The 27,642-nt window shown below is 40.6% G+C and overlaps 1 protein-coding gene across 1 annotated transcript in view; it reads left to right on the top strand.

The window, feature by feature from the left end:
• The window catches only part of TMED10 (transmembrane p24 trafficking protein 10), a 29,209-nt gene extending 2,030 nt beyond the window's left edge, over positions 1–27,179 (top strand). Inside the window, exons 2-5 of the mRNA XM_046647340.1 lie at positions 14,863–14,974; positions 19,315–19,388; positions 25,858–25,984; positions 26,396–27,179. Coding sequence (XP_046503296.1) covers positions 14,863–14,974; positions 19,315–19,388; positions 25,858–25,984; positions 26,396–26,517 — 435 coding nt within the window. The 3' untranslated portion in view covers positions 26,518–27,179. The remainder of the gene's footprint in view (positions 1–14,862; positions 14,975–19,314; positions 19,389–25,857; positions 25,985–26,395) is intronic.
• Positions 27,180–27,642: the final 463 nt, after the last annotated feature.

Below are 27,642 nucleotides of genomic sequence, written 5' to 3'. Positions count from 1 at the left end.
TGTTCTCCCTATGTCTGCTCTGTTCTCTTGCTACTAACCAGTTTAACTGAACTATTCCTGGGGTCCTAAACTCGGATGCCAAATAGGTAACATAAATGAATGAATTGGGCCAGGTATAAGAAGGACAGCAGCAGTAATGATAAATGCTGGATAATTGGGAGTAGTGGAAACTACTCCAATTAATTTGGAGTGGCCAGTACTCATCTCTTGTTGTGGATCTTGTTGGCACATCTTATTTTTCAAATGAAGTCGGAAATCCAGATTTGGATGTGAAAACTGATTTTTAAATGTCACCAACCAATTCAAATTGGTTTTGGCATTGTTTTCAGTTTTATAGAGAAGAGTACAGTCAGTCCAACATTTACACAGTACCCAGATTGAACAGTTATCAGGGTCTCGCCGCACTTGTGTCTTAATTGCTTCCGCCCTCTTATTTTATGCTGAATCGGTTTACGGTAAATCCCAGATATGGTATTTCAGTCCTGCATACTTCAGCATGAATCTCTTAAAAAGTATGAGCATAATCACAATATTATGTGCCTCTAATCACACTGCACAAAATTACCAATAATTCCTTAATGCCAAATTCAGAGTTCTCCACTTGTCTCAAAAATATTTATTTAAAATTAATTTGTTGTATTTCTCAAGTCTCTTTAATCTAGAGCAATCCATTCTCTCTCTTTATTTCATGCTTGTTGTATTGTTGGAGTCAGTTGTCCTTAAAGAATGTCCTACATTTTGGATTTGTCTGTTACCTTGAGGTGTCGTTTAACCTGTTCTGTCCCTCATATTTCTTGTAAAAGGAAGCAGCTGTAAAGACGTAGTTAGAGTCCGGTTTATCTTTTTGCTGAGGGTACTTCATGGGTGGTGAGGTGTGCTTCATGTGGCAGAGCACATGGTACTTTTTGTGTCCGTCAGTGCTGCTTATGTTGATCAGTGGGTGCACATGTGTAGTGTCCTACTGCTGCTGTAACAAATTACCATGAACTTAGTGGCTTAAAACAACACCCATTTATGTTACAGTTCTTAGGGGTCAGAAGTCCTAAAATCAGGGTGTCAGCAGGGCTCTGTTCCTTCTGGAGGCTCTGGGGGAGAATCCGTTTCCTTGCCTTGTCCAGCTTCTAGAGACCACTTGCATTCTTTGGCTGATGACCCCTTCCTCTGTCTTCAGAGCCAGTAGCATAGTATCTCCAAATCTTTCTCTCTTGCACCCACCTCTCTCTCCCTCCTCTTCCATCATCTCATCTCTTTCTCTGATTCTCCTGCTTCCCTCTTTCCCTTATAAGCACCCTTGTGATAATCTCTTTTATCTCAAGACCCTTGATTTAGTCACATCTGCAGAACCCCCTTTGCCATGTAAGATAACATATTCACAGGTTCTAGGAATTAGGATGTGGACATCTTTTGGGTGGGGGGTGTTACTCTGCCTACCAAGGTGGTAACAGCCTGAAGCCTCCATTGTAAAGCTTCCCACTGATCTTTCATTGATGACTGCTGTGTAAATTTATTATTTCATTAAGGTTGTGAAAGGAAGATTTTCTAATGCTATTATTCCTTCCATATTTATAAAGTTTATAGTTCATGTAGGAAAGGCAGGATAAATGCAGAATTCATTGCTTCTACTCAGCAGTTTTCAGAGTAAGGAATTCTTGGCCTTGTCATTTCCAATGTAGTCTGAAGAGGTTTTTTTTTTTAAGTATTATACTGAAATAATTTTTTGTTTGTTTCAGTATTTAGAGTCATCATTTTTGTCATTTGCATTTGTTCTTTATGCTCACATGTCCCTTTGGCTCCTATATCCCTTGAGACAATCCTGTTTGGCTTTGATAGCTTCCCTGTTTTGTGGAACAACAAGGTGTTCTAGACTCGTCTTTTGTCCGTCCAACCTCTGACCTGGAAGCAACTATTCTTCCAAGGAGTTCTGACTCCTTTTTGTGGGGAATGGTATTTTAGGGACCACAGGCTGTCATTTAAAAAAATTTAGTATGCTGTGCAGGCCACGAACACATTTGTGGGCTTGATCCAGCCCCTTAGCACAGTTCACAACCTTTTTCATAACATCTGTTTGCTTAGTTCTGCTTTCTCTTAAAGTTTGACTACTCATGGCCCAGACTCTGCCTCAAGGATTCTCTCTGTGGATCACTTCAGCTTCTGAAGTGCAGCTCCTGAGTGCGGGAATCCACTTGGTTCAGCTCCGTTTATATGCCAGGCCACATTCTGTTCTCTGAACAGTCAATTGATTGTCTTTTCTTGGGTCATATGTCCACCCTTAGTTCAAGTGGCTGTGGTTTGTGTTGAGGTTAGAAGAACTGGAGACTTTCTGTAGTGCAAAACCTGGTCAGCTGGGCTTGGCATTTAGTTGTTGCTCTGAATGAGGTAATCTCTCTTAGAAGGATCTTTGTGAATGTAGTGCCTTAATTGACCTAATTCACCTTCCTGTGAAGGAGCACCTTAATGTCCAATGAATAAATACATCAATATTATCATATATCACTCTATGTTGTAGTTGTGTATTTACCCATCTCCTTAGATAGACTATAAGCTCCTTGAGCGGAGACTATGTCTCATTCATCATTGAATTGCTTGTGTCTATTACAGTGCCTGGCGTGTAGTAGGACTTCAACAGAAGGAATGAATGAACAAATGAATTGGCACTGTCCTAGCCTCATGTCTGATCTTTTCTTCCTTTCTCTTCACCTCTCTCCTCCCACTCTTGCCTCTAGCCGTACTGAACACCTTGCAGGTCTGTGAATACAATGTTCTCTTAACCTTGACCAGTCTTTGCCTGTTTGCCTCTCCTGTGTGCTTCCATTACATCCTGTTTGACATGGCACTTTTCATGTAGTGTGGTGCTTACTTTGTGAACTCCTTAATGTCTCATTCGTCTTGTGGCTTCAGTTTAATGTACTATGTACGTGTTGTTGGACAACTGAGTTGAGTATTTTAGTCTGAGAGAGCAGCCCTGTGGTGTAGTGGAAAGAGCTTGGATCTGGAGTTAGACAGATTTGGGTTCAAATCCCAGCACCTCCACCCCTTAAAGAGTGTATGGTCTTGGGGGAGTCATTTAACCCTTCTCCTCGGATCCCTTATCTGTAAGATGGGGATCATGGATCTCATAGAATTGTTAGAAGGACTAATTGAAATGGATTCTTTATTGTGCAGGGCCCATTATGGTGGGCCAGAGATGTTGGTACTCATTCCTTTCCTCTCTATTGAATGAAAATTGAATCTCTAATCTGATCCCTTGCCCCATGTCATTGCAATGACCAGATAAAGAATATTTTAATGAGAGGAATTCTGAGCATTTTATTTATGGTTCTCCCATTCATTCAATAAATATTTATTAAATATTTAGTATATGCCAGAGGTATCTGGAGCTATGGGGAGGAAGAGCAGACAAGGTCCTTGAGCTCTAGTGGGGAACAAATAGAAAAACAAGTTAAAAAAATATGTACAATTTCAGGTAGTAATTAGTGAAGAATCAGGCAGTAGCGGGTAGGGAGTGATTGATGGGGTAAAGAGTATTTGAGTGGTCAGGGAAGGCCTTTCTGAACAGAGAGAGAAAGGGATTGAAAGGATGGGTGGGACTCTGCTGCAGGGATTTCTGCTTCAGGCCTGTGTTGAGATGTGTTCTGTGTTGAGATTTCCAATTGAGTTCATCCCATACCACCTTTCCCTACTTGATTCACAAAATGAGGCTAAACCAGGGTAATAGTATCAGATTTAGAGACTTTGCTGCACAAAAATGAGGCATGAAGTATCAACTGATCATTCCTAGTGAATATACAGGTTTCCTCATTACTTCAGGTCCATAATAATAGCCTGTTGTAGTGACTCAGAATCTCAACTGTTGGGGCCGGCCCTGTGGCCAAGTGGTTAAGTTCATGCGCTCCGCTTGGGCGGCCCAGGGTGTCGCCGGTTCGGATCCTGGGTGCGGACATGGCACCGCTCATCAGGTCATATTGAGGTGGCGTCCCATATAGCACAACCAGAGACACTCACAACTAGACATACAACTGTGTACCCCGGGGGCTTTGGGGAGAAGAAAAAAAATAATAACAATAAACAAACAAACAAAAAGGATTGGCAACAGATGTTAGCGCAGGTGCCCATCTTTAAAAAAAAAAGAATCTCAGCTCTTGGTTTTGAATTGAAAAGCATATTTTCATTAAGACTAAATGATACAATAATAGTTTAATGAGTTCCAATACCATTTATTATTTAGAATGCTTGTTAATAGTGAAAATTGGAGTATGAATTAATTTTGGGGAATGAGATGAGTTGTTGCCTAAGGCCAGTTTATACCTTGGAAATAGATTGCGGAAAGAGAAAAAGCAATGTGAGGAGTTGTCATAATTATCACCAGAAAGGAAAGAAAAGCCTCATGGTAATAATTTAAGTCATTTATACTTTTTTAGCCTCTTCCAAATAATCTAATTGGTCTAACATTTTTTTGTTGTAGTCATTTTTCAAGAGTACTAATGATAATTAACAATTCATTTTGCTAAATGAGATTATCTTTTACTTGGATATTATACCCAGTTATGGTCCCAATCTTTCCCACGTAGCTTATTGATGAGAAAGCCAAACAGACCAGTTGAAGAGTTCCGCCTTGAATCATAGGCCTATCACAATTTAAGCCTAAAAATTATCAAGAAGCGTTTTGGCAGTTGGGAACCATTGGCTAATAACTGCAGCCCTCTCCCCTCAAAAAAGCTGTAGGAAATGATAGTGTATATATATGCTGTAGTTTTGAGATGATTTTGTTTGGAACAGTTCTGTTTTAGCTTATTATTACTTTGTGTCTCTACTGAGGGCTGATCTTTTTCTGTTGGAAAAAGTATCTCTTTCCAATTTATATTTGATGTGACTGTTGTCCAGTGAGTCTAGATCTAGAGAAGGGACTGCTTACAGTTTGAAATTGCTACACCGTATCTTTATGACGACTTCTGAAGAGTGAGTCTAATTTCTAGGAAAATGGAACAGATTATAAAGGTAATCAAGTGGGGTGCAGTGACTCCTATGCTGTTTCTTGTGTGAATTGCTGACTGGTGGTTGATCCTGAGCCATTGTCCCCATATGCATACGCAGCCTGGCAGCCTAGACAGTAGAGCTCTGTGTGAAATCAGCCAGCTGGCCACAGACCAGAGTTTGGGCTCCCAAACAAGCCTCCAACTTGAGGGAGGTTGATGTCATCTGCTTTATCCTGTGCCCCCAGCCTCATTGTTCAACATAACGTGTGGGAAATCAAGGGACTAGTTGTTAAGAAAAAACAAGGCTTTGTTTGTGCCTAAAAGGGTCACGCTGGAGGTTTTTACCGTAAATAACTTTGGAACAGTATGAAAAAAAACATTTGATCTGGCTTCACCCCCGCAGTAGTATTGTTAGGGCGTCAACTGGTCTTTCGTTCTCATTCCCCTCCCTTCCTCCCTCTTTCTTCCTTCCAACTCTTCTCCCCTCCCCGCCCCCGGTCAAGCATGACGTATCACCTCTGTTGAGTTAATGTAGCAAATGCTGATAGAAGCAGGAAGAGAGCATCTATCCATTATCATACCACTGCCTGGAAATATTCCACCCTTTTCAACACTTCTACAAGCCTCCTTAAGCAAGACTTCTGTGCTGTGTATGCCATCGCTGAATTGTGTTGGAAATTTGAAAGAGTTTAGTGTTGCTAAATGCTGCTGTGGCCTTTCTAAGTTTGACTTTGTTCTAGGTAAAATCTAGATGTGATCTTTGATTTCAGGGATGCATTTGATGGACTTGGTACTTGCTCTTGTTTGAAGGATCAGTGTAAATTCATTTTATGACCATTAAATAAAGCTTCTAGGCTATCAGAGTTGTCCGTATACTTCATGTTTGAGAACAGTGGTGACATATGGTAGCCTTTTGAAAATATTTCTAATACTACTTTTCTAGTCTAAAACCACCGTATCATCAATGATTTGGTGTTCTTTCTGCCTTTTTGTATCTTAGACTAATAGACCCCATGGCTCAAGATTCCCTTGTGAACTCTTACCAAATGAAGCATATAGACCCACGACTGCTGATCATTATATATGTATACATAGTCCTCTTTTCCCCTCCCCCCACACCTAATGTGGTTGGGGCCTTCATGCAGTTTATTACTTAGCAGCTTAACAAACAAACACACACTTCTTTTCCAGGAGTGCTCCCATAGCAGCAGAGGTCAGTCAGCTTGCAGCTTTGGCATACTTAGTGAAAATTTGAAGTTGTAATTTCCTTCAAATAATTGGCTCCTGCCTGCACTCTGTCTTCCTCAGGTTTATAATCAGCCTGTGGTGCAACCCTGAGGATGCAGTGTGTATATATTATTTTAAGGATAACCATCAACCTTGTAGTTCCTGAATGACTAACTCAGGAATCTAGAAACTTCATGTCCCTTGTAGAAGCTCTGTTATACATTGAATAAAGATGAACTGAAACAGAAACACCTACCCTCTTCTCCCTTTGAGCAACAGTGCAGCATAGTAGTTAGACTGAAGGTTCTAGAGTCAGACCTCAGGTCTGTGTTCAAATCACAGTTGTGCCACTTAATAGCTGTAAAGCCTTGGGTATGTTCCTTAACCTCTCTGTGCCTCCTCTGTAACATAAGGACAGTAGTATGTACTTGATGAGCTTATTGTGAGGATTAAATTTAATACAGGTAAAGTGCCTGGAACAGTGTCTGGCACGTAGCAGGCACTCAATAAATGTTACTATTATTGTTACTATTGTTGTTATGATAACTGTTTGTTAGTGGTAAATCAAAACTCCATAAACATTTAAGTCACTAACCATACTTCCAACCTAACAGTGCCAAAGGATGGCAAACTAGATAAAGTACACTGCATAGACTAAACCCAGGGATGATTAGGGCCCGAATGGTGAGTGCATGGAAACCGAGAAAAAGACAGGTAAACTCTCAAGGAAGCAGCAGCAAGATTTAGAAATTGAAGGGATACAAAATGTCTAATAGCAGGTGTTCAATGAAGTGTTAGCTGGTGACGCGGGATAGTATGAACTACAAGATGACTCCAGCACTCCCTACATGTGAAGTCCATACTTTATTCAGATTTCCTTAGTTTTTACCTAATGTCCTTCTTTTCTGTTCCAGGCTCCTATCCTGGATATGTTACATTTGAGCATGTCTCTTTGGGCTCCTCTAGATTATGACAGGTTCTCAGACTCTCCATGTTTTTGACAGCCCTGTGAGTTTTGAGGAGTACTCGTCAAGTATTTTTGTAGGATGCCCCTCTAATGAGATTTTCTGATGTTTTCCTCATGATAAAACTAGGATTATGGGTTTAGGGGAGGGAGACCACAGAGGCAAAGTGTCATATTCATCATGTCATATCAAGGGAGCATACTATCAACGTGATTTATCACTGTTGATATTGACCTTGATCATCTGCCTGAGGTGGTGTCTGTCAGGTTTCTCCACGGTAAAGTTACTCGTTCTCCTCTTTCCCTACTGTGCTCTGTGGAAGGAAGTCACTGTGCAGCCCACACTTAAGAGTCGGGAGTTATGCTTGACCTCCTCGAGGCCGCCGTTTTTACATAAATTGAGAATCTTCTGCATGGGATGTTTGTCTCTTCTCCATTTGTTTGTTTGTTTGTTTGATCAATTGTAACAGTATAGATGCATGTGTATTTATTTTATACTTTGAATTACAATCCATGACTACTTTATTTTGTGGCTCAAAATGTTTCAGCTTTGGCTGTTGGGAGCTCTGTCATTTGGCTCCTGTGTCCCTTTGACATACTCCTATTCTTGTTTTTTCTTTTGGTTTGTTTTTGAGCACTTCTTTCCTTTCTGGCACTACAAGATGCTCTGGGCTCATCTTGTATATTTCCTGCTCCAGTCTGGGGATCAGCCATTTCTCCAAGGAGCCCTGAGTTTCTTTTTTTAGAGAATGGCATTAGAAACCAAGATCTGGGTAGATAGTATTATTTTTAAGACATCTTTTCCTGGTACTTTTTTTTTTTTAATTGTGGTAGCAGCAAGTGGCCAAAAGTAGTCCCAGCTTTCTTGCAACTTTATTTTTTATGTATTTATTTTTTTTTTGAGGAAGATTAGCCCTGAGCTAACTACTGCCAGTCCTCCTCTTTTTTGCTAAGGAAGACCAGCCCAGAGTTAACATCCGTGTCCATCTTCCTCTACTTTATCTGTGGGACGCCTACCACAGCATGGCCTGCCAAGCGGTGCCATGTCCACACCCAGGACCTGAACCGGCGAACCCCGGGCCGTTGAGAAGCGGAACGTGGGAACTTAACTGCTGCGCCACCGGGCCAGCCCCCTCTTGCAACTTTAGAGTAAGGCTGGAATTCTGTAAGCAGCAAGAGAGGCTAGGGTGGGGAAAGAAGTGGCAGTGCTGAGGGCAGAGAACCAGGGCACAGAGCATTCGTCTAGCTCCTTCAGGTTCTACCCCTGCAGTAGGTCAGGCGGATCGTTAAGTAGGGTCACTAAAAGTCCCCATTTGAACTGCATTTGTATCTTTAGCAAGGCCATGGTTGAAAATGGAGGGTCAAGTATTGGTCACAGTCCTTTTACAAGGACCTTCCTGATAAATTATTTTTCGTGTTTAGTTCCAGGAAAATTATCTCTGAAGATAAATTTGGGAGCTTTCATCAGGAAAGAAATTATGTGTAACCCAGCTTGTTTCTCTTTTAGTCTTTTAATCGTGGCTTCCAGAAAGCTTAGCGCCATAGTTATCGTACAGATATCATTTGCTCAGTTCAGGTTCTTGACAGCCTATTTGTTTCTTCCTCCAGGTGAACTCTATTCTCTTTTATTTCTTTTTTATTTTTCTTCTTCTCCCCAAAGTCCCCCAGTACATAGTTGTGTATTCTAGTTGTGAGTGCCTCTGGTTGTGGCATGTGGGACGCCACCTCAGCGTGGCCTCATGAGCGGTGCCATGTCCACCCCCAGGATCCAAACCGGCAAAACCCTGGGCCGCTGAAGCGGAGCACGCGAACTTAACCACTTGGACACTGGCCGGCCCCTATTCTCTTTTATTTCTAATGGCTTTATTTGCCTAGTGTTTGGGCCTAAACTAAGGATCCTTTTGAAGTAGGCAGAGTATTATCTTGAATGTTTGGTAAAGAAATGGGGGGAGGCTTCAGGAGCAGAACCTGCTCAGGAACCTGTTTTCTGGCCGCTGCCTAGCATGGTCCAAGAAAATCCAATTCTAAATGAGTTTATTTTCCCAGTGTCCTGCATTCTCCCTTATTTAACAGTTTCAGTGTGAGTATTCACATATTCTTGACATCAGCTACTCTGCATATACAATTAACACTATTTTCCTACTTTTTAAGTTGTGAACTTTGGTTTGCTTTTCTTCAGAAGGTGTTATCTAGAAATAAATCTTCATTACTTCCCATTCCTTGAGGTCATATGGGCAAATTTTATGGCTTAATGTTACCTTGTTTAATTAAGAACTTTACAGTAGATATTATGTGTTTTTTATTGTTAAAAGGGAAGAAAGAAATCCTTTAAGAGCTTGCTGTTAGAGTATGTGAAAGTGGCAGTTATTTATCACATTACCAAGGTGGTTCTCTAGTAGGGTTTAAGAAGAAAAAATAAAATCTCTCAATTCTTGAGAAACCAGATGATCTTCTAAGGTGATCTGTAATGAGAACATTTTAATTAAAGGAAACCTAAAACCATCATTTCAGCCTATTAGACTTTGCCAGCTGGGGCTAGTCACTGAGCTTGGCCCAGTTTTCTATTCTCTAATTTTAGCTACCTGCTGATTTATGTAATTATATTGGGGTTAGGGCATGTGATTTTTTTTTTCTTAAGATCAATGTGGCTTGGCCCCTAAACAGCTGCAAAGTTATGAACTACGTGGGAAACCTGCTGATTTTCAGACAAATTCTAGGATCTGTTAGAATACCCAGCAGTCCATAAGCGCTTAATATGAAGGTTAAGCTGTCAAGTTGCCTGCCTGGATTTCCAAGTATCTGGATAAATAACCCTCATATAGTTGTGTCAGTTGAAGGTCATAGGGAGTATAGAACTACGGAGGCCTTGAGGCAATTGTGATTATTATCACACACTATTTCTGGGAGGTAAATTTCATGCTGATAAAGGTGCAGGCAGTGATGAGTCCTTGGCCTTCAGCCGCTTGTAAATCGTTTGAGTCTTTGCCCTGGAATGAATCTTTAATATGTTTTCGGATGTCACAGGAAAAAACCACCAATGCAAGTGGTTCTGCCATGACTGTAGTTCCTTAGTACAGTGTAGGAGAGGACAGTTTAAACAGTTTTTACCCCTTCTGAGTACCAGTTGGAGGTGTGAATTGTATCGGAGTCTTTCAGAAAAACATGGTAGGCTTCTTAATTCATTTTGCAAAGTACTCGATGAAGGATTTTTGCCAGTGCCTTATTAAGTTTTCTGACTGCATTTAGGCCCTTTTCTCATCCATAGATGCTCCTGTTCTTAAATTAATAATTTTTTTGAAGAACCCTTTTAATATCTTAGGAGAATACAAAGAGATCATAAGCTATTCTTCGAGGAAATAAGATGGTTGGGCAAATGTGTGCCAAATCATGTAAGCCCAATTAGGTTGTTTGCCCCATGCCAGTGACCTGGCCTCTTTCCTTACCAGGGGATGTTGACATCTGTGATGACTCTTCAGTGCTGTACCCTCGATGCTCATTCCCTGCTGTCCTCTACTGGCTTCATTTACGTTGAAACATTTCTAGCAACCTGTAATCTTTTCCTTCTTCCTTTAGAATTAAAGTAGTACAGTGAGCAAATCTGGAAGCTTATTTTTATCCCAATATGTCTTGGAGAAGTTCCACATTTTCTGCAACTTTATTCATAGGAGCCAAATCCAAATTAGAGTTTTTAGATCAGCTTGGGATGTGAAAATCTGTTATTCCTGCAGCCTCTCTTTTTGAGCTTCCTCTTTTCTCTTATGAATTGTCATTGTGCTTTTAGGGGCTAGGGAGTGGGGAAGTGTAGTATCTGATGGGTGAACAGATTCTGAAGAAAGGAAGAGTGGAACCACACTGGCAACTACACCTTGCTTTGGGATTTGATTAGTTCCCAGACCTTTTTGCCCTATAGTTTGTGTATATCCCCGGTTCTAAAGCGGTCCTTTGTTATGCTTTTTCTTTTAGTTGATGATTCAGAAAAAGTTATCACAGGACCAAGAGGCCTTTAGGAATCTTCATGGCTAAATATTCCTCTGCAGATTATTTGGTTATTGCTGACTTCAAGGCCTCTCCCTGTGGGTGCCTGCTAATCCCTCTGAGGTGGAGAGTGCAAACTGAACAGTGCTGCGTCCCACTTGAAAGGACTCTCAGGCTCTCTGGCTTGCGCTGCCCCAAAGAATCCATCAGATTGTTAGTCTTTCTTGGCGTCTGTGCATTCCACTTCTTTCAGACATTCCTTTTGTGAGGAGGCAACATGGAATGTGGAGAGAGCATGGGTTGTAGACTGCTTCAAATCCACGTACACAGTTTATTAACTCTATGATCAGGGACAAGTTACTGAGTTTCCTCATCAGTAAAAAGGGGATAATAAGACTGGCCTCTAAGGGATTGTTGTGAGGCTTAAAGATTATGTGTAAAGTTTATAGCATAATTCCTTAATCCTCTTGTCCTTCCATACCACTCAGTTGCAGAACCCTAAGCCTAAATCACTTAATACTTTTCTTTGTTCCTGCATCCTGGCTGCTAGGTGTGGCTAGAAATCCAAGGTCTATGACCTCAGCTGAGACCTTGCAGTTTTTTAATGTGATTTTAGTCAGCTTTCTTCCTATCTTATGCAGAGGTCAGAAATTGGTGGCCCAGAAGAACTTGGTTCTATAGGCATCTTTTGTTTGGCCTTAAGATAGTTTTTCAAATGCTGGGATTGGTTGCAAGGATTTAAAAATTATGAGATTTCAAATAAAAGTTAAAATGTCTAGCTTCTTTTGAAAAGTTGGGTGATCTGAAAACCTGGGGTGCTGTAGCAGTTTCTCCCTTGAGACAGTCCCATCTTCTGCAGTTTGCCACTTTGTCCGCCACACCCTGTGGACTTATACTGGTCCATTAGACTCAGTTATGTTGCTCTCTTAATCTGTGGGCGTTTACTTTGTGGTCTTGTCCTGTGGGCTCTCCCTTTTTAAAATCCCTCAAATCTGTCCTCTTCTCTCTATACCCAAAGCCCTCATCGTTTATAACCTGGAGTACTGGAATAGTGTCCTAAACATCTTCTTATCTCTAGTATTGTCCCATTTGAGTCTGTTTTTACAGTATTATCAGATTCACCTTTCGAAATTGCGAATTGAATCACATTACTCTCGTTTCAAATTCTTCATTGCCTTTCCACTTTGTATTAAGTGAAACTGAAACTCCTTAGCATGGTGTTGCAGTTCTACATGTTCTGGCTGCTACCTCTCTAGCCACTTAACCTCTCTGTGCCTCAGTTTCCTCCTGTGGAACATGGGGGAAATAGTAGTTCTTACCTATAGGGTTATAGTGAAGTTTAAATTAAAATGCTTATAAAGCCTTTGGCACAGCAATTGACACTTAGTAAGTGCTCAGTAAATATTAGCTATTAGTATTGTGATGATACCATGTTTTTGTTTTCGTTTCTGGACCCCAGGCCTTCATATTTGCCATCTTTTCTACTCCGAATTCCTTTCTCCTATCTTCAGAATTCAGCTCCTATGTCACCTTCTCCACAGTATGCTCCCTGACCCTCCGTGACCCCGTGGCACCTGTGCACACCTCTAGCAGTGAGCTTTTCATGTTGTGGTGAAGTTGTCTCATTTCTTATTCTTCTCATTTAGGCTCTAAAGCCCTTTGGAGACATGTTGACCATTGTGGATCTAGCATTTTAAATGTGTGACAAATTAATGAATGAGCATCAGCATGGTTCGTGGTAGAAGATACTTGATTAATATTACTGCTGTTATTTTTAGGGAATTTAGAAGAGGTGTGCACAGGTGCCATGGGATTATGGAGGGTCGAGGAGCATATCGTGGAGGAGGTGACGCATGAGCCGAATTCTGAAGGATGAGTTGCAATCAAGGGAAGAATAGGAATAAAGAATTCAGAGTAGAAAAGACAACAAATATGAAGGCCTGGGGTCCAGAAACAAAGACAAAAAGATGGTATTATCATAATACTAATAGGCATGAAACTTTTTTAATTAACCTGTTGACTCAAATTTGTGTAGCACTGATAGCTATTCTTTAGTTAGTATGTTTTTTCCCACAAATGAAATAACTTTATTTCTGACCATAAGTGATATGTGCCTTTGTAGAAAATTGAAAGAAAACAAAAAAGTATAAAGAAGAAATCTGGGGCTAGCTCAGTGGCATGGTGGTTAAGCTCGGTGTGCTCCACTTTGGCTGTCTGAGTTCAGATACCAGGCACGCACCTACACTACTCCTCAGGCCATGCTGTGGCAGTGACCTACATGTAAAATAGAGGAAGTTGGGAACAGGTGTTAGCTGAGGGCCGCTCTTCCTCAAGCTAAAAGAGGAAGATTGGTAACGGATGTTAGCTCAGGGCCAATCTTCCTCGCCGAAAAAGAAGAAGAAATCTCACTACTCAGAAATAACTAATATTATTAAAATACTTTAAATATATGCACTTATATGTGTGCTCCTCAATTTTCATATTTAAAATCTCACCTGTAAATGAATCTTATTTTACAAACAGCATTAAAACGTCTAGTTTAATGTAATGAAGTCACTACTATTGTGTTGCACATTTCAAGCAGCTTCCTGTCTTAGGTAATGAAATTGCCTGCTGCTAAGATAGCCATGTGCTCTAGAAAAGAAGCCTGAGATCCAGTCTGTCATATTACCGTGTTATTCCCTTGCTTTATATCTGACCATTCACTTAACCAATGTATGCCACTTCGTCTGTGCTTACAGGCCATTCTCTAGGAATGCAGCAGTTTAAGTTTGGAGAACTCAAGCTAACAACCCAGAAGAAAGGAATTAATCATCTGTGGAAGCCAAGAATGTCTTTTTTAGGAGAAACTTCTTGTTTATGCCCTGTACCTCTCCCATTCCATGTGGCCATTGGCATAATTAACATGAAATTTGTGGAAATGGATCTCCCAGATTTTCCTCTCTATGCATGCCTTCTTTTCCTTTTCTCCTTGTATCTGGGGTCCCATTTCCACTCTCCCCCCCCCCCCCCCACCTCCACCCCATCAAGATTTGTTTTACAGAGGAAGTGTATTCTTATGCATCTTTCTCCTTTTTGTAGTATATTCTTTTGGTGATTGTCCACTTCCATTTTTGTGACATGTCTCTTTCTGGGGAGTGATACAGGTCTGCATTCTGTAAAGTGAACTTTTTCTAATAACCCCAATTTATATCAACTGTATTAACTTTTTGTTAATGGTGAGACATTCTGTAGTGGCAACAGATTTTAGCCTGCAGTGTGGGTAGGCTGTTCGAATGAATGAAGCTTGCTGTATTTAGGTTTCATCTTCTAATCCAGTTCCTGGATTTGGGAATGGTTAGAACATAGTCATTGTAATGAGAAATATCAACTGTCTTTTTTTTGAGGAAGATTAGCCCTGAGCTAACATCTGCCGCCAATCCTCCTCCTTTTTGCTGAGGAAGATTGGCCCTGAGCTAATATCCATGCCCATCTTTCTCTACTTTATATGTGGGATGCCTACCACAGCATGGCTTGACAAGCAGTGCGTAGGTCTGCACCCAGGATCCTAACCGGCGAACGCCAGACCACCAAAGCAGAACATGTGAACTTAACTGCTGTGCCACCAGGCTGGCCCCCTCAGCTGTATTTTATAGACAGTGGTTCTTTCCATTTCTCCAGTTTCTGCAAGTTCTCTTCCCAAGTGTTATTTGGTGCCTGTGCTTACTTACCTTTTTATTTTAGATCACAGATTCTGCTGGCCATATTCTGTACTCCAAGGAGGATGCAACCAAGGGGAAATTTGCCTTTACCACTGAAGATTATGACATGTTTGAAGTGTGTTTTGAGAGCAAGGGTAAGTAATCAGTGTTTTCCCTGAATTAAGCATCTTCTCTCAAGTTAGAGCGAGCATAAACTTTCTCTCTTGGGCCAGCAGGAAGAGGAAATGAAAACTACATTTGTTGGGGTGCACGTACATGTAAGTGAAAGTTGGCTAATGAGTGGAGTTCTTCATGTGCAGGAGTAGGCATTTCTTGAATGCTGTGATGTACTTGGCTTGAATGATAGAGTTGAATCTGGACTAGATGCTAGAAAATATTGCAATTATATGCTAGTGACACGTTTTCTCAGGGATTACAAGTAGGATCTGTCTGACAGATAAGATATGGTAAAGTCAGAAGCAGTTTTGGTCTCCAGAGCACTTGTTACTTCCTAGTGCTAATACCTTGCTGTGGCTTCTTCTGTGCATCTCAAGGCCAAGATCCCATAGGAGCTTGTAGGCTGGTTACCTGATGGCTTCTCTGCTCAGTGGTGGGTAAGAAAGCAGATTCCTTTTCACTCCCTATTCTTTGGCTTCAGGAACACTAGACTCTAAAAGCTATATGAATGTATGTTTGTTATATTAGTTGGGACCCTCTTGGGCTGCAAGACATAAAAACATAAACTGGCTTGAAGAGAAGGACCATTTGACTCCCTGAACCTGGAAGTCTGCATTGTGGGGCTGACCTGAGGCAGGGCCGCATCTTGGGGTTTTAACAGTATCATTGGAACCTTACTTCTCTTTTAGTGCTTCCTTTCCTTGCTTCCATTTGACTTTATTTTCAGACGTTTTCCGTATGGTAGCAAAAGGACTCCTGGCAATTATACCTTTATAGAATGTTCAAAACATGATCCTAGAAGAAGGGCAAGCACCTTTGCCAGTAGATTCTCAAGAATAGCACATCAACCTAGCTGCTTTCAACAGTTAACCAAGAATAGACTCCTGTGTACTGGGGGCATTTGGGGAGGAAAAGCGAAAAAGAAAAAAAAGAATTGACTCCCTTGATCTAAAGTGCGTCAGTTATTTAGCCTAAAAGCTAAGGGAGTTCGCCTGAAGTAAATGGAATAATAGATTAAGAATAGAAAATTATGGGGGCCCGCCCTGTGGCCAAGTGGGTAAGTTCACACACACTGCTTCAGCGGCCCAGGGTTTTGCTGGTTTGGATCCTGGGCGTGGACATGGCACAGCTCATCAAGCCATGCTGTGGCGGCGTCCCACATGCCATATCTAGAAGGACCCACAACTAAAAATATCCGACTGTGTACTCAGGGGGTTTGGGGAGAAAAGGGAAAAATAAAATCTTTAAAAAAAAAAAAATAGAAAATTAAAGGTCTTTTTTTTTTTTTTTTAAAGATTTTTAATTTTTTTTCCTTTTACTCCCCAAAGCCCCCCAGTACATAGTTGCATATTCTTCGTTGTGGGTCCTTCTGGTTGTGGCATGTGGGACACTGCCTCAGCGTGGTTTGATGAGCGGTGCCATGTCCGCGCCCAGGATTCGAACCAATGAAACACTGGGCCGCCTGCAGCGGAGCGCACGAACTTAACCACTCGGCCATGGGGCCAGCCCATAAAGGTCTTTAATAGTGATTTCATGACTGATATCCTTCTCTTTGCCCCAACCCTTGCCGGTTCCAGGATGTCTCCACACTCTTTTAGACATTTCCACATGGTTGTGCCACTCTTACCTTAAAACAAGATGTCTAAGACTGTATCCATGAGCTTCTTTTTCTAACTAGTTTCCCTCACTGTTACCACTGTCCTTGCAGTTACTTGGGCTTGCTCACATTTTTGAAATTATTTTTGTCTTTTCCAGTCTGTCATCAAGTTACGCTAGATACTTCTTTCAAAATATCCTTGTATCTGTCACCACACAAATCTGAACTCTAATCTTTTAAATTATGGATTATGTCATTAGCCCTCTAACTGATACTCCTGCTTTTTCTTTTTTTTTAAAGATTTTATTTTTCCTTTTTCTCCCCAAAGCCCCCCAGTACATAGTTGTATATTTTTAGCTGTGGATCCTAGTTGTGGCATGTGGGTACCGCCTCAGCATGGCCTGATGAGCGGTGCCATGTCCGCACCCAGGATCCGAACCGGCGAAACCCTGGGCCACCAAAGCGGAGCACGCTAACTTAACCGCTCAGCCACGGGGCCGGCCACCCCCGTGCTTTTAATATATCCAAATGCTGCTACCAGATTTATCTCCTAAGATACATCTTTCATCATGTCAGTCCTTTTTCAGAAGCTTTCCTTTCTCTGTAGTGGTAGTAATGTTCCTGTTCTATAGGATGAAACCCAAAATTAGAATTTTCGAGCTGAAAGGTACTTTAGGCATCGTACCATTTAATGGTCTTTATACTCTCGCTCTTGCTTTATCTTTCACTACTCATTAGGCCCCAGGCAGTCTGGTCTGCTTTGCCCTCTAAACCTGTCATATTTATTCATTTGCTGCAATGCTGTCTTCCCATATAAACATGAGTTTATCCTTAGTTCTTTTGGAGTACTTCCCTCAACCATTCTAGCCTGCTCAATTTCTTAATCAATTGATTGCTTGATTGAGCAAATATATATTAAGTGCCCTTATATGCCAAGCATTGTACTAGGTATTTGGGATATAGCAGTGAATAAAACAGAAGTCTCTGCTCTCATGGAACTTACATTTTCATTGGAGCAAACAGACAATAAACAAATATGTCAGGTGGTAATGAGGACTTTGGAGAAAAAGCAAACACCTTGAGATGCTGAGCGTGCCTCAGAAACAACAAGGAGGTTAACGTGGCTATCTCTAAATGGAACATCACTTACTGATTGGATTATTTATTTAGGCATTTGAATGTATTTATATCACTCACACACACAGCCTTCTGTTGTTTAAATGTGTCATGTATATATGTCTTACATTCCTAATTTTAAACTCTTTGAAGATAGAGATTATCTTTTATTCTGAATTTCTTATATGCTGTTGGTGTGCATGTAGATGCCTAGGAACTAATTTAAAAATATATATGTATATATGTGTATAAATATATAACACACGTTATAGTCAGAACTCAGTTTCTAGTTTCATTTGTGTTCTGTTTATGATATGGAGACCTGATACCTTCTAGTCTTTAGAGCACCTTTTAAAAGATTGTCTATTTGCCTGGCAAATGCAGAGAGAAATTACTGAAGGGTCTTTTTATAAAGGAGATCCTTTAGGACCATGATGTCACCTAAGGGGATAGGCCAGCTGTTCTATGCAAGAGACTGTATGGTCTGGACTCAGACCAGTCAGAGGTCTGTGGTTTTGTGGTTTCACTTGTGTTTAAATAATGCTAATACTGTGCTATAGCAAACAGAAAGATAGTGGAGAGAGTCTGTTAGGAAGAGACTATCTTGATCGTTTGGACCAGGTTGGTGTGTGAGCTGCTTGGATTTCACAACTTTTTAAATGAGGAAGGAGAAGCAAAAATTTGCATAGCATCTCTTATGGGCAATGCTATGATCAGGATTACACATTGGATTTGGGAGGAGACCTCTCTGGGTGCTATTTTTATTTTTATTTTTTGGAGACTTACTGGTCTAATGCTTAGAAAGTATCTGTGAGTTGTCTTAGTTTCTTAATCCTACCTATTCTGTCTTATTTAAATTGCTTTCAAATTGATCTTTCTAGTCTGTCCAAAAAATGTAAACATTGCTCTGTTGACTCTACTATTCCAAAGAGATATTTCTTTCTAAGAAGCATCCCTGAGAATTGTACTCTTATTAAGTTTTTTTCTTGTGCTCTTCTCTTTTAAGGATTTTGTGGGAATAGTCATATAACATTTTATTTGCCTATTGACCAAAATGTTTGAATTAAAGTGGAATATTAGATAAATCCTGTGTTCTTTTCAATATTCTTGTTTGTGTTAAGTAAATCCAAGCTTAGCCTGTACCCAGTAGTCCTTCTCTCAGAATTTGACAGGGCAGCCTTTTCAGATGTGGAAGTGTACTTTTTCAGCTTAAGTTGGTATCCACAGCCTATTGGTCTATAGGCCACTCCATCTTATACCGTTTTGACTTTTGAGTTTTATTTCCTAATCCAGTAAGGCTGTTTTTCCTTCTCCTATTCTCTTCCTCTGTAGTACCAGCTGCAGTATCTTGTGTCCTGCCTGCTCAGAGATGTTTGCCAGCAGCATGTTCTTGTTGCTTTCCGGCACCCCACACAGATAGAGGCTTTGTCTGGAATGCTTGTGATTTTAGCCAGAGCCAGGAATTTTCTGCAGCTGAGTAGCGGGAGGAGTTGCGGCTGTTTCCCTCTATTGAGAGAGTAGGGGTTAGGGAGAGGGAGGGTGGGTGGGTGATTTCCCGGAATTTTAAATATTCCGCACAATGAAGCCTTTGATTTTTTTTCTCAGGAACAGGGCGGATACCTGACCAACTCGTGATCCTAGACATGAAGCATGGAGTGGAGGCAAAAAATTATGAAGAGGTATGTCCTGCTGTGACAGCCAGAGGAGGCAGTGGCACGCTGTGCTATGAGGTTTCTGTGACCTAGTCAAGCCAACCAGCTGTGCTTTTCCCAGAAGACTGGTTTTTCTCAGCAGTCATGTGACAACCAACTACAATCTTATTGATATAAAAAGTTGTATTAACAACTTTGAACAATAATTCTTACTGTGCTGTCAGCCAAATGACTGAACCAACCATCCCATAGAAATACGGGTGTGATAAAACACTCAAACATATGCATTAGTTCTCCTGAGACAGACACCAGATAGAGACATATTTATAATTTTTAAAAGCTGGAATTCATTTATATGTTAATGTCCAAGGTTAAGAAAAGTGATTTGTTTTTAATTCCTAAGGCTTTTATTCCCAGACTGACAGGTATATAGGGCATGGATTCACTGCTGTTTAGACTAGAATATTTGTGCTGTCTTTGAGACACACAATAGTCAAAAGTAGCTTTTAGTTAAAATAATTTCAGACTTTTAAGGAAGAGAGCAAGATGGAAGAAGAAACTGTAAGAGACTAGGGACAGTGATAATGAATAGTAATTTTTGCTGACAGGAAGTAGTGTAGAGAATAAAAAGTGACATTTAGGTGGTAGGGAGGTGGAGGTGTGCATAGAATAAGGGAAGGAGGACTGAGCCTTTTTCGTCTCTATTATGAGAGACTTGGGGGCAGTGCAAAATGGTTTTTCAAACGAAGAGCACCTTTGAAAAACCACAAGAACTGTTTAAGACTAGAGGATTCATCTTTGCAGAAAGATGAGTATTTTTACCCAGATCAGTCTTTTTACAACAGTACCTGAGGCTGTGAAGAGTAGATGGGGTACAGGAAACGTAAATGGCTTTTGAAGAATGTAAACTGAATAAACAAAGGAAAGTTGTTTCAAGTGATTTAAGAGAATTTTCTAGAAATGACGGGACAGGAGAAGTTGCTCTTTCTTCATTCAGGACTGGGAAGGGAAATATCCTAAAATGGAAAAAGATTGGAAGTGACTGGCTAATTCTGCACAAGAAAGTACTAGTACAACAATTGCAGCTCTTCAGGTCTTTCCTCTTTTTCCTAGTTCAAGTGTTCAGTTGAACAAAACTGGCTTGAGTTATTTGTAACAGGCAATAAACAGGAGCAAGTGACATAGTGGTGAACGGAAGACTATTCCTGGCAGAGACTGATTTACAAGGAGCCTCTTTATTTGATGCACTTAAGAGTAAACTGAAAAAGGCTTTTAAACTTTCATGATTCATAAGAATCCTAATTATATTTAAATAAGATAATGTCGGGCCGGCCCAGTGGTGTAGTGGTTAAGTTCATGTGCTCCGCTTCTGTGGCTGGGGTTCACGGGTTTGGATCCTGGGTGCGGACCTACACACTGCTCATCAGTACATACAAAATAGAAGAAGATTGCCACAGGTGTTAGCTCAGGGACAATCTTCCTCAAGTGAAAAGAGGAAGATTGGCAGTGGATGTTAGTTCAGGGTCAATCTTCCTCACCTAAATAAATAAAGAAGCGAGGAAGTGAGTGAGTGAGTAAGTAAGATTATGTTAAAGTGCTATTGTAAGGTATAAAACACTAAGAAAAATGTAGTTGTTTTGAGGTGAATCAGTAAAATGATTTTCAGTTTTTCATTACTGCTGCGATATTCTCAACTTCAGTCCATCCTCTAAGCAAGCATTCATTGAATTCCTACTATGTGGAATGTTACCAGTTGTAACTTTTTTCCCCTAATATGATCACTATATTAAGGGATATGTATTAAATATAAGTAGCAGGGCTCTTGATTAGACATTAGACATAGCTTGTTCTCCTCAAACAGATGGGATTGTGAGTTTACATATAGAATGATGTGGACATGACTGTCATATAGCATTTTAGAACTCCTATATTTCCTGCAATTTCCGTCATCCTTAGACTTTGTTAACATCGGGAAAGGATTTTTATCTTTCCTGACCTTTTGCTTAACCCAACAGGGGAATCCCTAGCAGAAAGGAAACCACGGTGCTTCCTTTGCCTGCTTCCTGCTTCAGAAGTCTGGCACGTCGTAAGCTTTGCTTTACGCACATGGTTACAACAGCGCTAAATTCTGTTTCTTAACCAAGAAGCTCCTCCCACTACTTTCTTTGGCGACCTAACCCTTTTCCCCTCCAAAAAAGCAGACTGAATTGAGACAGAGGAGGAGAAGTGGTTATGACACAGGCCAAAGACGAGTCTTTTTCTCAGCCTATGTCTAGGCTCCCTTGAACCTTGCCTTGAAACAGCTGATAGTTGTCTCTGGGCTAATGCCTGTGACAAGAACATGGATAATAGAAGCACTTGTTCCCTGGTAATTACCAGACAGCCCTGAGTATATGTAGAGGTTTTGAGGTATTTAATTTCAGACCCTTGAGATAATGGAGAGACTTTATCTCCTGAGGATTTTGGCTCTTTGGCATCAGTATTTAGATTCAGGAAAATGGCACGTTTGTTTAATTTTCGTCGCATCCAATGTATCTTTCTCACATTTGTGGGCTTCATAATTCTGAAATCCCGTGTGGTCCTGTAAAATTCAGTAGTAATCAGTATCTTAATAGCTGGGCAGAGTACCACACTACCTCCTAAATTGTTATGGAGGATTTAATTAGTTAATGCATGTGGAATTGCTTGTAAACACAATACAAATGCAGGGGGATATTATTTGGAAGACAGAAGGGTTGCCACATTGTAAAGAAGCAGAGAGTCTTGTAGTTTGAATTCTTTAAAGAGAAAGAATGCTTGTGTCCTCAGAAGTAAAGCAACTTTGACTCCCTCTGTCGTATTTGAAGGACCTCTCAGCACTATCTTTTGCCTGTCAGAGGCGGGCATCTTTGTAGAATCAATCTGTGAAGCGAACCATTTCCTTTGAGTTTGAGGTCTGTGAACTAGAGCAGCTGTTTGCAGGGACTTACCATCTAATGTTGCAGTTGTGAGAATGGAGACAATTGCTGTCCCACAAAGAAGCAGCTATCTGACGCATCCTCTAACTCTTGGGCTTTGTATGTCCCGACTTGCTGTGGATCTCAGCATCTTCAGCACAACGAAAAATCCCATTTTGCCTAGAGTTCTATTAGTCTGTCATTTGCTATCAACAGATACACCGAAAACACAGTTACCTGGTTGGAGCAACAGCTGAAGACTTTCCAAAAGTTTTATTTTTCGGAATGCCTTCGGGAAGGAGGAACTCGGGTTCTATATACTAGTCCAAAGTCCCATTCATGACATAAGTGAAATGAACTAACATGGGTAAGGCACCTGACACATAGTTGGTCAGTTCAGTAGATTTTAGCTCCCTTCTCCTACTCTTTCTGGAAACTGCCAAATGGCTATGACAGAGTAAATGAGATGTTGCTAAATTTCATTTAGCCTTAAGATTGGCAGTGTTACCTGGACTTATTTTGGCACACTGTTGACCTTTTGAGCTTCTGTGAAGAGACCTGTGATTCACATACCCCTACACAAATAGACTTGTCCTTGGCTGTAGGTCTGTCTGCTTTATCTTGATTGCGTTAGACTAGATGGTCTCCACTTTTGTTGTGGTGCTTCTCAAATATGCAGGGGCTGTGATGAGTGGTGTGGAGGTAACAAAGTAATTTGACTGAGTTTGGCTTACCACAAGAAGCTTCTGTCTTGAGTCTCAGTGTTCCACCAAGGAAAAGAATCGAGCGGTTCTCTAGAGGCTGGATTCACATGCATTTTAAGAAGCAGTTTTTCAGAATTAACACCTTTCCTTGGTACGATTACATATAACTCCGAACTCTTTAGATTCAAATCATCATTAGAGGAGTGGAAGATTTGGATATAGTTTAAGAAGAGTAATTTTACAGTTATTTTGGAGGTGTGTAGATATGCAAGGAAAGGCTTTATAACTTTTAGCTTTTATAGACAGTACCTACTTTACAGATGAGAGTGATAGATACTGTGGTAGAGAAGACTTTCTCCTAGGCAGTGGGCCTTGTGAAAATGAATTCTGAGTGAAGGTAGATGCAGAGTGCTCTTACCGTGCAGGAAGCACTTGCTTCAGGGGGCCAGCGGCACTTACTGTCTGCTATGAGAAAGTTGGCTCCATTGAAGAAGGCATAGAGTGGGCATAACAGTTAGAAGTGTTCACCGTATGTCAGGTGTGTGGGACTATACAAAGTGCATAGCGTTTTAAGTTTCTTGAGTTCAAGGGCCATATTGGTGGAGGAACAATAAAAATTAAAACGATGTGTGATGGAGTGTTAATTGTGTGGCACAGTCTAAGTGCTGTAGGGCTTTAGGGAAGATGGAATCAGCGTGGATAGGAGTGGTTAAAGGAGGCTTCATGGTTAAGGCTTGAGAGGTAGGATTTATATACACACTTGCATTACAGCAAAGCTTTAAGGTTTGATGCTGAAAAAATGCTTTGGGGACCCTGGGGAGGGAGTCGAGACCATGGTTCTGCTAGTCTTGGTCTTCCACCCAAAGGACTGAGTAACTTCATGGACTCTTCAGTTTCCTCATTTGTAAAATAAAATGAAGTCCCTTGTAGTTCTAATACTCGTTGATTATTTAACAGCTAAATGCAGCTTGCAAGGGGAATGCCACCCCCTAGCGGAGGTCCTGTGGTACACATTGTCAGATAGGCTTTGCTTTTATCAAGCTGTTGGCAAAACACATTTTTCCAGCCATGGAAGAGAGTAGACTAGAAGAATATGGCCTGCCTTCGTGAAACGTGTATAATTTCACATTCTTACAGATACTTTGAATGTTAAGTCAGATGTTTAGAAGAACAGAACAACAGGCAGCAGGGGTCTTGATAGAGGTTTTCTTGTCAGCTTTTTGTAGTATGATATAAAGTCTTGATGATACTCACCGAATGCTTAGTCCTGGGAAAGTGAAGAGGGTCTTCCTGAGAATACTTAGGATAATTTGTTTTAAAATTTTACTCTTTTTTTAAGGAAGATTAGCCCTGAGCTAACCACTGCCAAACCTCCTCTTTTTGCTGAGGAAGACTGGCCCTGAGCTAACATCCGTGCCCATCTTCCTCTGCTTTATATGTGGGACGCCTGCCACAGCATGGCTTTTGCCAAGCGGTGCCATGTCCGCACCCAGGATCCGAACCGGTGAACCCCGGGCCACCAAAACTTAACCGCTGCAAACTTAACCGCTGGGCCACTGGGCCAACCCCATAAAATTTTACTCTCTTAGTCTGTAGAAATTAGAATAATAGCAGTATGAAACCTAGGAAGTGTGATAAATTGGACAACTTACCCAGATCCTTGTGGCCAAATATAGCTTGTTTACTTCACCTTTGATGCAGGAAAATTAAGTGTAGTCAACTGGTTTTCTTCATCGAATTTTTAGTGCTTACAGAATAAAATCTAAACTCAGATTTGGATTCCAGTCCCAGCTCCACCAAGCTCTGAGACCTTGGACAGGTTATTTAACACTCTAAGCCTAATTTCCTCATCTGAAAAATTTAGGGATAATAATATTCACCTTATATAGGGTTATGAGGATTAAGTGAGATTACAAGATACAAAATACATATCACATTCTAGGCATATACTAATAGGTCTAATTCGTTATGCTCCCTTCTTCATCTTCTTCCTCAGTTTAGCTCTAGCCTACCTTTTGACACTTCATTTGCTCTTACCCACCACCTTCCCCCAAACGTGTGTGTTGACACATTAGTGTGTGCACACGCATGCACGTCAGTCTGCTTATGACTAGACTACTCATGGTCTTCTAAACACGGCCTGCACTTTCTTCCCATCATGTTTTGGTTTGCAAGTTCCCCTCAGCCTTGAATGTCTTTCTCTCATCTCTTTCAAAATCCTGCGCAACCTGTGAGACCTAACTCACCCACTTCGTGTTCAGCTTATAACTTCCAACTATAATTAATCTCATGCTACTTTCTTTCTATTCCACTTTTAATGTGTACCTTCGTTGTAAAAGTTACTACATAATGCCTTATATTATGGTTATAGCTGCTTATGTGAGTCTCCCCACCAGGCTGTGAGCTTCTTAGGAGCAGAGATCATAACTGATCTTAGTGCCTTGTACATAGTGAGCACTCAAAAAAGCATTGTTGTAAGAGTATTAAAGTGTTAAAAAAAAAACACTTATTCTAAGAGTATTTGTTTATTTCTTAGACATGAGTGGAAGGGCAAAGTGAAGTGATTTATTAAAGTCAGAAATATTGGGAAAATAGTATGTCTTACTTTACAGCCTACCATATTAAAGTACTTGTAAGGAGGTTTTAATCAAAATTAAAGTATTAAAAAAGTGTGAGATGGAAATATATAAACAGTTTGTAGGGAAGGGGAGAAGCCCAGATTTTAAAATATGTTGTAGTAATGACAGAAGAGATTTTAATTTTGGTGAAAGTTTTTGAAAGACTCCTCTTTTGTCTTTTGTTCTTGACCAGAGCAGTTTTTTCAGGAAGCGGGTTCATAAGTCCTTTCTTTTTCAGATTGCAAAAGTTGAGAAGCTCAAACCTTTAGAGGTAGAGTTACGACGCCTAGAAGACCTTTCAGAGTCTATCGTGAATGATTTTGCCTACATGAAGAAGCGAGAGGAAGAGATGCGGGACACCAATGGTGAGAGGAAGGCGGCTTTTGTTTCTCAATAAGTGAACCAAAAGGAGACAGATTCCCAAACTTTAAATTCTGGTGTACCCTTTTCTCAGTTTGCTGAAGGGAGGTTGTATGGAAGGATAATTGCTTACTTCGGTGTTGTTGCTGCTACAGGTAAATGAGCCTGGTTAGATTTCAAGGGAATAGAAATTTCTTCTGTGAGACACAGTTAGCTTTTAGTGTATCAAATTGATAGTACTAATCTTTGTAATTTTTAACATTTATATATAGAATAATGAAAATTTAAGAAAAAACGATCTGAAATTCTACTGTTAGGCCTAGGAATAGAGTGAAGTTAATTGCCTTTTCCGCCTGGCAGTTGGTTAGCCTGCTGTGCCTCACTTCATTACATTTACAATGCTTTTGTGTTTTTAGAGTCAACGAACACTCGGGTCCTGTACTTCAGCATCTTTTCAATGTTCTGCCTCATTGGACTAGCCACCTGGCAGGTCTTCTACCTGCGTCGCTTCTTCAAGGCCAAGAAGTTGATTGAGTAATCAGGCCCAGTCTCCTCCCACCTATCTCAGCCAGCAGAACATCGCTGGGACATGCCTGGCCTAAGACATCCTACCAACAGCACCATCAAGGCATGTTGGAACTTGCTTGCCAGAACTGATCTCTTTTGGTGTGGGAGGACATGGGTTACCACCTACACCCAGCGAGTCAGTGAGGACTTCTTTTTAACTTGGTAGGATTTGAACTGGTTTTGCAACAATGGGACATTATTAGAGTCACCTATGACAAAAAATAGGGGTTACCTAGATAATGCCAAAGCCAGCATTTGTACTGGGTTTCCTCATATGATCTGTTTGAACCATGTTTTCTTTTCTTCTGCCACTTGCTCACCAGCTTGGGCTTCTACTCTAGTTCCTTTATCGAGATTTGTGTGACCATGTTGAACTGTTTCATTCTGATTGTCCTCTTTGGGTTTCCATGTGCAAACATCCCTAACTTTCTCTTGACCCTTAGTTGAAGTGTTTAGGTGGCTTCTGGTGATATCCTTTCATAATTTTATGTCGCTTAAAAGGGTGATGGATGTGACACCTCATAGAAGTGAGCTCTGAACTCTAGATAAAATTAAAAGAAATTTCATTTCTTTTAAAAGAAATTAAAAGAAAATTAAAATTTCATTTTAGAGAATTAAAATATTTGTGCTCAACTGCTTGATCTTTTTTCTTTTTGTGTAATTGTGTTTAGTTCCATGCAATTTTATCACGTGTAGATTTGTGTGACCACCACAGCAAGGTACGGAACAGTTCCATCACACAGATCCCTTGTGCTCCCCTTTTACAGCCACAGCCACAGCCACCTCCCTTCTTTACCACCAAGCCCCATCCTCTGGCAACCACTCATCTGTTCTCCATCTCTAATTTTGCCATTTCAAGAATGTCATATAAATGGAATCATATAGTATGTAACCTTTGAGATTGACTTTTTTCACTCAGCATAATTCCCTTGAAATCCATTCAAGTTGTTGCATGTATCAAGAGTTTGTTCCTTTTTCTTGCTCAGTAGTATTTCATGGTATGGATGTACCAGTTTTGTTTAACCATTCACCTACTGAAGGACATTGGGGTTGTTTTCAGTTTTGGGCCATTAATAATAAAGCTATTGTTAACATT

Source organism: Equus quagga, chromosome 20 (genome assembly GCF_021613505.1).
Source record: "Equus quagga isolate Etosha38 chromosome 20, UCLA_HA_Equagga_1.0, whole genome shotgun sequence".
In the NCBI taxonomy this organism is placed as follows: Eukaryota; Metazoa; Chordata; class Mammalia; order Perissodactyla; family Equidae; genus Equus; species Equus quagga.
This window is presented reverse-complemented; position numbering and strand designations above follow the sequence as displayed.